Source organism: Trachinotus anak, unplaced genomic scaffold (genome assembly GCF_046630095.1).
Source record: "Trachinotus anak isolate AG129_WGS33_773 ecotype Australia unplaced genomic scaffold, CSIRO_AGI_Tana_v1 ptg000018l, whole genome shotgun sequence".
NCBI classification, from domain to species: Eukaryota; Metazoa; Chordata; class Actinopteri; order Carangiformes; family Carangidae; genus Trachinotus; species Trachinotus anak.
This window is the reverse complement of record NW_027273869.1, coordinates 5,231,219-5,241,479: the sequence shown is the minus strand read 5'-3', so window position 1 is coordinate 5,241,479 and position 10,261 is coordinate 5,231,219. Positions and strand designations below refer to the sequence as shown.

The following is a 10,261-nucleotide window of genomic DNA, read 5'->3' as shown; positions in this document are numbered from 1 at the left end:
AAAACAGTATTTGGATGCAGCGGAGCGGCCCACATGGAAGTATCAGATGTCAGAACGTCACACAAGTCCCTGAACGCAGCACCGGTGGGCTCTGGAGAAGCTCTTCTCTCCCTCTGCAGACAGATGAGAGGGAAACACTGGGAGCACAGCAACAGGTTGGAGTAGTTGAACTTTCTGCACACTGAGCTTTTCATTTTATTTTATTTGACAGAGTCTGAAACAATGAAAAAGTCAGATTCTCTGCAAGGTTAGTTCATGGCAGAGTGTGGAGAGAATCATTATTTTGCATATTGGTGTTTTGGTCAAGTGGAGCATCCTTAAGTTGTCAGGTAGCCACCAGATGTGTTGAGTTCTTTATAAATGCAACTTTTGAAACCCAGATTTTAAGCAACTTGGATGCACTGAAGGAACTAATCATCTGCATAAAAGAGTCAAGATTGACCAAAAACTTGAGCAAACTTTTCTCCAGTGAAGCATCGCGACAGGTTAAAGTGCCATCGAGGACTTGTTCGGCTCCTCGGGATGTTTTCCACGGCTCTCCTCCTCACAGCGCTCTGCGTCTTCGCGCATCCGGACACTTTTACGCACGGGTGCCAGCTGCCCTCCGAGTGGCGGCCGCTGAGCGAGGGCTGCCGGGCGGAGCTGGCGGAGATCATTGTGTACGCCCGGGTCCTGGCGATCCACCGAGAGCCACTGGGCGGTGGGGCGGGCAGCCTGTACAATTCGCTGCCCTTCGGGTTCGGGTACGGGTACGAGGGCGCGGAGGAAGGGCTCCTGTACTCGGCAGAGGTGGAGCTGCTGTGCGACCAGGCTTGGGGCAGCATGCTGGAGGTACCCTCTGGATCTAGGCTCAACCTGACCGGGCTAGGTTACCTGTCCTGCCAGTCCCACACCGTAATGGAGAACTACTCCTACTTCTTCTTCCTCAGGTGAGGTGCAAGGCCAGATAACTAGACTCCAAATACTAACTCAGACTGCACTCACAACAGTCTAAAGTAAGTGTTATTGTTGACACACAAATTAAACTGCAGCTCATAAAACGTTTTGCCAGACTGAGGTTCATTTAGCCTGATAGCAGCTGTAAACTAACACTGTAATAACTTTCCAGTCGTTTCACTGTTTGTCTTGGAGCAGATTACAGAGTCAGATGTGAAATCACAGACCAAGTCTTGGTGATGATGACTCAAAATGAACATGTGCTGTATTTCTAGTCAGCACTGATAGAATCTCAAATAAAAACATTTTTGCTCTGTGAGTTGTCAGTGTTTGCATTAAGAAATTAGTTTGTGCAACCTACTAAATCTGCAGCTGCTTGTTATTCTTGCACAAGAAGACTTTACCTGTTCCTCCTGTTCATGTCACCTGCAGGATGGACGAGAACTACAACATCCTCCCCCATGGCGTCAACTTCCAGGACGCCATCTTCCCCGACACCACTGAGAACAGGCGCACATTCTCCAGCCTCTTCCAGTTCTCCAACTGCACCCAAGGGAGCCAGCCATTCCACACCTTCAGCCCTGAGTGGGACACCCAGGAGGACAGCAGGGTAGGGCATCACACTGTTTCCACCACATACACCCTTTGTCTGATAAAGTGTCATTTACGAAGAAGACGAGACCAACAACTGGAACCCTAAAGACTAATATGCAGTATGATTGGATAGCTGGTTGCCATAGTAATACTTTCTGCTACCTGAAAACAAAAATGACTCTGACATGAGGTTGTCCTGATTCCCATCGTCTTGTACAACCTCATTACTTTCTGAGCAGCATAATGTCTCCTTCTTGAAGTCTGACTCTGGTCAGCTTTTTTTGGTGTTTGCATAGGATGTAAACAAATCCAACGGCATCTGGTTACCATGGAGATAACAGATTAACGGTCCATGAACAGCAGGGTGCAGGGAACTGGAGGTGGGGGATGTTGCTGAAATGTGAATGTGAGTTCAGTGTGTGTTGGAGGAAAAGTGAAACAGCAGAGTGAGGTCTGGTTCGGTTTGTGTGTCTGAGTGTGTGTTTGTGTGTGTGTGTGTGTGTGTGTGTGTGTGTGTGGACACCTAATCCTTAGTTGAGTTGTGACTCTGCTGACAGGAATGTGGTGAGGATCAGTAGAATCACAGTGTAACTACCCTCTGGCACACTTCAGAGCTACACACACACCTACACACACATACACACATTGCCTCACTGTTTTGATTTCCAAGAGGATAACAACAGATACAAGAACACACACATGCACTGCAGAACTGACATGAGATCATGTTTTTGCTCCCATGTTATCACGTCCCAGCGTTTTGAAGATCAAAGCAATCACTGATTGGCCGAGGTCCGAGTTTCTGACTCCTCAGGCCGACAGGATGCTGGCTGTCCAGGGATCAAAGGTCAAATAGCAGAGATCCACATCTTTGACAGGCAGCAGTTTGAAAGTGTGTCGGTCTTCAGCTTCGATCCACGTCAGTATGAAGCAACAAACCTGCTGACCTGGGACCAGAGATGAGCTGAACCCTGTCAACAGAGATAGAAGTGTTTATTATCACACCTCACTGATATGAGCAGGTTGCACCTTAAACAAGACACAACAAGGCAGCTGGAGAGAAGAAGACACGAGGACTTGTCTTCCTTTTGAACAGATTCAAGAGGAACTTTTGAGTAGATTTGGATTTTGGATCGGATCATGTACGTTTGCGGTTTAGTCAATGTGATGTTTTGAAAGGCTACTGGATACGAATGGGAGTTGGCCTTTTGGAATAAGTCCAAGTCAAGTCAAAAATCAATCAAAAGACTGTGGAGACAAGTCAAACTTCATTTGAGAAGGGTCCAAGTCAGATCTCAAGTCATCAGACAGATTCAAAGTCAAGTTGACAAACCAAGTCATGTTTAAAGTCAACAGAGACTAATCAAGTAAACATTTATATGAGACGAGTCCAGATCAAATCTCATTCCATTATAGACAAGACCAAGTCACTTCTGAAGTCGGTGGAGACGAGTATAACCAATCAGAGCTGAATTTTCATAGTTAGCATCTTTTATTTGCTTTATTTGTTGTTTGTTCGCTTGTAACTGGCAGTGGCTGACACAGTGTTAGTGGTTGTGCTAATGCAAACTCTCACTCTCTGTACTGACAAGGTTTCAGGTTTGCTTTGCCCTGGTTCGGTTCGGTTTGTGACATATGAATCCCTGACTGTCTGAATATGTTTTTATGAGACTGTCATTGGTTCACTGCAGTTCAAGGTGAAAATACTCAGTCATGGTGTTGACTGATTATTTCACTTATATGTTTTGTATTATGTTAAAAAATACACCATAAGGTGTGAGTTTAAAAACCTGAAAAAGTTACACACTTGCCTCCAGCTTTCGTAGGCACTGACAAGGCTTACTGTTCCCAAAATGTATTTATTGTCTTCTTCATCGTCCACAGTCAAAACTGTGGAGTTAAACCAGTAAAGGTGCAGGAGGTGTGGTGGTATGGGGGCTTCCCCTCCCTTTCTCTTCATGTTTGACCTCCAGGCTTCTGAGCTATGAGGTCAGAGGTCAGTCAGACAGGGGTTAAATGCATTGCTCATTTAGAGGACAAGCTCCCACATGCAGAGGCCGCGACCTTCAGGGAAGGTTGGATGCCAAACAGGTGTTTCTCTTTGGGAATTTATGGAGCACTATGAGACCTAAGGACCTTCTTCTTCCTCTTCATGTCTCTCCTTAAACACTTCTCCCTCTTCTCTTTCTTTCCTTCTGTTTGGCTTGGGCTGTAAATGAAATAAGAAAAACAAGATCCTATTTCTAATTTCACTATCTTGAGTTCTTGTTTTTTGCTGAAGGATGTCCATGGTTATATCTTTTCTCCCAGTGTGTTGAGGAGTCAAGACATCCTTCAGCTGGAGTTAAAAACACTAAACATTCCTTAAAATTGGAGCGGGGAGGTGGTTTGCTTCTGGTTTCAGCCTCATGGGAACCAGACACCCCTCCAAAAGGACAGACAAGAGACTTCCTCCACTTTTCTGCCAGAACCCTTAATTAGCTTTTGTTCAAAGCCTCCTCCTATCAGCAGCCTGCTGAGCCGCTTTTACCCTGAGCCAGAGGTAGAGGCTCCTGTGAGCTCACTCTTCATCTGTTTAACACACATTTCCCTTAAACTTAAAGACACCAGACATCTTTTTTCACATTTTCTCTTGGTCTCTTTCTTTCGAGAGGTCACAGTAAGATAGACACATTCAACAAATACCTCTTCATCAGCACATTTCCATGTTTACATGCGCTCTAATGACCTGATTCCACCACAGTGAGGGAATACTCCAGTTGTAACTGTCATGTAAACACCTTTAACAAGTTTTCTGACTCTCATTAACATTTTATGTGGACACTCAGTGGGCCTGTTTCTCTCAGTGGTTAAAGCCCAAGATGAATACTGTGTGTGTGTGTGTGTGTGGGTGTGTGTGTGTGTCTGATCTTTGTTCTTCTGTCCTTCTCTGCCTTTTGCTTTTTTTATCTCTCACTTTCTCTTTTCTTTTTGTATCTTTTCTGACCTCCTCTACCCACACACACACACACACACACACACACACACACACAGCAAAATAAAAGCTCAGGGAGAAGACGAAAAACCCTGGCTTGTCTCTTTGACGTCAATAGGGAAGCCTTAAAGACATTAAGAAGTGTGTGTATGTGTGTGTGTGTGTGTGTGTGTGTGTGTGTGTCAGGGTAGCTGGACTCATGCTGAGGGTCTATATAAAGTTAGAAAGAGAAATCAAAAGCCTGGATAAATAAATGAGCAGTTGGGTCAGGCTGGACACACACACACACACACACACACACACACACACGCTCCTCCTCTCTCCATCTTGCTGTTTTGTAATGAAATAAAAAGCAGGTGGTGCTTCTGTCTGGTCCGGGGTGAGATATACTGAGAGGCATCGTGCCAAAGCTCCAACCTCATGCTTGCTCACATTAACCCTCAGAGCCTTGTCAGTGGTGTCGCAGTGAAAATCACTGAAACACCCTCAGTGGTGTTGAGTCTCTCATGTGGTTGGTCAGTGAAGGTTGCATGGCACCAGAGAACCAGCTTGTCTCATCACATGTCAGACTTTATACAGAGAGGACGCAAGTTTTTATTTTCATTTTTTTTACTTCATTTATTTTTGTGACAGGTTTGTCTTCTATGTAGTTTAACAGTCCATCTTAAATCATGTTTATTGTGTCTGTGTAGATGTCTTTCATGCCAGCTGTCAGAGCTAATGTTTTAGCTGTTAGCTGTAAGGTAGGCTAGCTCATGGACTAACCTGAACAATGAAGTGAACTGTAACATTTCACTCCTTGTGTCTGACACTAAACCCTGCATTTTCTGTTTGTGTTGCAGAGATAACACCGGCATCATTTAAAGGCAGACACATGAAACTAATATTGGCTCAAAGATACACACAAGAACATTACAACCATCCTCCCATCTCCCTTACTAAGTGTACTACTGTATATTTGGTCCATATTTCAAATCATATTTTATATGTAAGCAGAACTGAATGTATTGGAGCTGCTCCGCATTATTTAGCTGCTAAATGCTCCACTTGGTTCACTTGCTAGCTTCTGATCTTAAGCCTGCTGTTTTCAACTTTCTGCTGTAGCTGGAAACCGGATGAGACTCGACCAGAACAGTGAAGTTTCTGACCATAAAACCAGAGCCATGAGCTGAATGATGCTGAAACTCTGGTGATAACCATCTGTGGGTTTGTCACAACAAGCAACTCTTAATACACACAGTCCCTCATTCCGTTGTTAACGTAAATATATTGTTCAGTGGACACTGAATATCTGACATTAAACTCACCCTTAATTTTGACTTCCTGCAGCCTTGATCGCGACAGTTTTCCTGTTTCTGCCTTTAAAACTTGAAATTGAGGACACTGTGTAAATGCATGTGTGTCTTCACATATCCTCTAAATACTGTTTATACAGATGATGCTGAACAGCAGGCAGGTAACACCCAGATGTTTTGACAGGTGGTGTGTGTTCGTACGTGTGTGTGTGTGTTGGGGACGTCCTACTGAGAGTCTTCCTATGAGCATGACAAAGGGTTCAAACTAAAAAAAAAAACAAAACAGTGTTATATAATCTGGATTTGACTGCAGTCTAAGTGAATGGGAAGAAAAGGAAAATGGAAAAAGACTCACTTGTCTGGGTCCATGACCTTGTGGTCCATGGGAAAAACCATGCAATTTAATGCCCCTTGCTCGATTATAGCTGGGGGACTGTTGTTGCATGCAATATCCCTTCTCTGTCTCTAGCTCCAGTAAAAGGTTTTATTCTGGTTGAACTGACCTTATAAAAATGAAATATACTGAGATATCCTTTCCATAAAAAAATGCACATCTGTAGCCCAAGTTCAGTACCTGATAAATGTATTTTTTCAAAATAAAACTGCACATTTTAAAGTGGCCTCTTATTGTGACCAGCCCAGGTCACCCCTGTGCACTAATCATGCCGTGTAATCAGCGTCTTGATATGTCTCACCCGTCAGGTGGATGATCTTGGTAAATGAGAAATGCTCACAAATACAGATTTAAACACATTTGCAAAGAAAATTTGAGAGGAAGATGTTTTTTATGTTAATAGAAAAAAATGTTAGATCTTTCATTTCAACTCATGAAAAATGTGAGCAAGCACAAAATTGTTGCTGTTATATTTTGGTTCAGTATATATACACAATATTCAGCACGGAGACAAATACACTTGTTACATTTACTAATCTAAAATAAGCTAAATCTTTGTATATGATTTCCATCAATCAAGCAACCACCACAAAGAGGACAAGTATATTTCATAAAATATTTCTTACACTGTACTGGCACCAAGACAAACTTCAGAATATGTGAAAATAGCTGGAGACCATAAACTGTTGTGGGGAAATTGTGGGATTATGATTCATTTGTTTGATGTTAGATGTGAGGTGGACTCGTGTCGCCTCCTGAGGCTGGTGAAAACACGCCACAGCAAGTTCTTTTAACATTTTGTGAATGTGTTTGGGTGAATCATTGCAGGTGCAGTGAAGAAAACCAGATTGAATACTGTAGTTAAACTGTATCATTAATATTCTGCACAGCATGTTTTAATGCATTTACCAAGATGAAGAGCCCAGATTAGCCTCAGATACTGTTTGTAAACTGAGGGTGGTAATAATGTCGGTTTGTTCGTTCCTCTGGCTGAATGCAGCTGTGCATGAACACACACACACTCCCCACTGCGAGAGCATTCACCCCTGTGAACCCTGCTGGTCCAGGTCAGCTCTGGTCTAATAATGAGTTGGAAAATTTGGGCCACTAAACATGGAAGTGCGTGACCCTTGCATTGTCAGGGAGGGACTGTCAGGGAGATGGAGGTGGCACAGACAGGCACACATAAACAACATGCATGTGTTTTTGAATGAGGAGTAAGGCGCCTATGTATCCTCCCTCCTTCCAAGCGTGATAGGAAGAGATAAACAGCAGCACCGCCGAGATCAAAATGTTTTTCTTCATTTTCTCAGAGAAGCTGCTGGGAAAACGACATCACCAGTGCTCCCACACTGCACAACCAGCTGATGAGATGGCAGCTGGTGGTTTACAACAGTTTGGTTAGCTTGTTTAAAAAAAAAACAAACCCTCCTGCATGTTGACTTACTGCACACTTTCCCTCTCCTCTGCCCTGCAGCTGCTGTGCTCCTCGGTGCAGGCGGCGCTGTTTGAGGAGGAGGAGCGAGGCCGCAAGCTGCAGGAGCGCCTGGCCGCGGCGGAGCGGAGGAACCGGCAGCTGAAGGAGCGCGTTCGCAAGGTGAAGCGTTCCCTGAGGAACGCGCGCAAGGCCACGCGCAGGGCCGAGAAGGCGCTGCAGGAGCTGCGAGAGAGGCTGAAGAGTGCTGAGCGGAGAGAGGGGCACCACCTGAACGCCATCACGCAGGAGGAACCTCCACCTGGCCGTTATGCAAGCACTGCAATGCGCCAGCGAATGCAACTTTAACTCATTCCACCTGCCCCGACCTGCCACACACTTGGACTGAAGATTGGCTGTGGAGAGTGAGAGACTGCTGGGCGGTCTCTAAGCAAGGGACAAACAAATAGTCGTCACAAATGAGTAAACACACTTTTAAAGTTATAATCTGCATAGTTTTAATGTAAGTAAAGCACTCTTTCTGTCTTTTATATCCCTGATTGCAATAACACAACAGTTAGGGTCAGGACGATTCCTGGTCATCTGACAAAAGAGCAGAAAAGTTTCCTGAAACAGATCCAAACATTTATGTTCTGGATAATTCCTCTTACAGGTGGAGCAGTTCTTCAGCTTCTCCAGGGCTCCTCTCAGGCCGTGATCACATTAGATGGGATTTTACTCCAACACTAAGCACAACTGTGAATGAGCAATAGTAACAGCATCAGCAGGCGCTTATCAGAGTGTGAGTGACATTATTTTATTATTATTCTGGTTGCCATTCACAACTGTCTTGTTTTCCAAGCCTGAAGAAGTCAATACTTTAAAACAAAAACGAATATAGTTTAATATAAACTCCACCTGTGTCAAACAACCCCAGTGATGTCCTCACACTGAGGACATGAAGTTTCAATGACATCATTGTTTGCTAGCTAGGCAGGGTCTAACAATAGGTGCTATTGAATGGGAAGTGTAGACAGACTAAAAGTAGTGGCTTCTGCTGCATTGATTTATTTTTTTAAATCTGGCTCTAGTAAGTGCACCAACTAACATAGTTAGTTTTCATAGTCTAAACACACACAAAAAAAGAAGAAAAATTCATATTCTGATATTTAAAGGTCCCATATTGTATAAAGTGTAATGTCCAAGTCTATTTTGATTATAAAGCAGGTCTAGGTTCTATATTAATACTGTGAAAGTATCAAAGTCTCAGTCCACAGAGAAATGCACACAGCCTGTATTCAGAAACTGTGCCTTAAAATGAGCTGTCAGGACTTCTGTAACTTTGTGATGTCACAACAAAGCAGTCACTGCTCTCAGCCACGCCCTGTGCCTCACCCACCTGGACCCACCATCCAACCTTGCAGGATTTGGTTTCTCAGAGTGTTTACCTGAAATCTGCTATATTTTTATTCAATCACTCAGCAAACATTCAGCCAATCAGATGAGAAGCTCAGAGCCTCCTCTCTTCTGATTGGCTCACTGACCTGTTGTTACTAGAGCTCCAGAGAGATGCCTGGGAGAGGAGATGTAAAACTGAGATGGTTTTTGGTTCTTAAAACCACAAATATATCTTTCATAGATATCAACACTTCAAATAAAACACCAAAATATTAAAATATAGGACCTTTAAAACTGCAAAAACAAAGCAGCAGAAATGTACTGTGAACATAACAGTGACATGTTATCTCTCTAGGTTGATATGGCTAACGTTTTAGCAAACAGTAGCAGACTTACACATCCAGGAGACATTAAACAACATTAGCATTCATCTGGAGTTTTGTTTCTGGCCAACTAATGAATTTAAGTCCTATATTTACTTTCCTTTTAGCCACCAATCACTGAGGGAATATCCTATCACTAGAGGCTCCACTATGTATAGCTTTACTGAGCTGTTTGGTGCTGTAGACACCAAAACGGTTCAGTTGCGGGCTGCAAAACCAAAACAATGAACTGAAAGACGCTAAATATTCTGCAGTGCTTAGTGAAACTGCAGAGTCAGGTGGTAATTCTCTGCGGATTCATTACTGCAAGCAACCTCCTCCACAAAATACATAGTAATTTGAGTAATTGAAACCTGTGGTGGCATTTTTCTTTCAGTTTCTGTAGCTTTTGTGACACTTGAACTTAATAACATTCAAATAGCCTTTTATGTGATCATGGCCTAATGGATCACTGATATGAGACATGACTTTTAATTTCAAACATGCCATTATTGATCACATTTCACTTCAAATGATATTTAGAGCAGAGTGGTAGCCTGTGTCTGTGAATGATAATTCTGGGATGTTTGAGAAGGTTCATTTATTATTAATTCAAGTCTGGAACATCAGCCTGTGTGTGAATATTTTTGTATGAATGTTTTTCTGCTTATAAAATCTAAGTTGGACGAACAACAGTGTGAAGTTGACAGTGTTTTGAAGAGGAATCAACATCTGGGTCACTGGAGTACAAAAAACAAATAACCACACACACACACACACACACATACATACACACACACACACACACACACACACACACACACACACACACACACGCACACACACACACACACACATACACTAGTGGTTGTGTTAAGCTCTGCAGCATCACAC

At 43.3% G+C, this 10,261-nt stretch overlaps 1 protein-coding gene across 1 annotated transcript; it reads left to right on the top strand.

The window, feature by feature from the left end:
- The first annotated feature begins 119 nt into the window (after window positions 1-119).
- Window positions 120-10,057, top strand: ccdc3a (coiled-coil domain containing 3a). The gene is made up of 3 exons (XM_071502084.1): window positions 120-929; window positions 1,369-1,546; window positions 7,671-10,057. Exons 1-3 carry the CDS (start codon window positions 523-525, stop codon window positions 7,974-7,976), a joined length of 891 nt encoding a protein of 296 aa, XP_071358185.1. The 5' UTR covers window positions 120-522; the 3' UTR covers window positions 7,977-10,057.
- The last annotated feature ends 204 nt before the right edge of the window (window positions 10,058-10,261 follow it).

What these genes read in the sequence shown, in the direction of transcription:
- ccdc3a (XM_071502084.1), top strand. Translation starts at nt 523, where the DNA reads ATGTTTTCCACGGCTCTCCTCCTCACAGCGCTCTGCGTCTTCGCGCAT. An exon ending in TCCTACTTCTTCTTCCTCAG is followed by an intron (nt 930 to 1,368) that starts GTGAGGTGCAAG and finishes TGTCACCTGCAG; the next exon opens with GATGGACGAGAACTACAACA. An exon ending in ACACCCAGGAGGACAGCAGG is followed by an intron (nt 1,547 to 7,670) that starts GTAGGGCATCAC and finishes TCTGCCCTGCAG; the next exon opens with CTGCTGTGCTCCTCGGTGCA.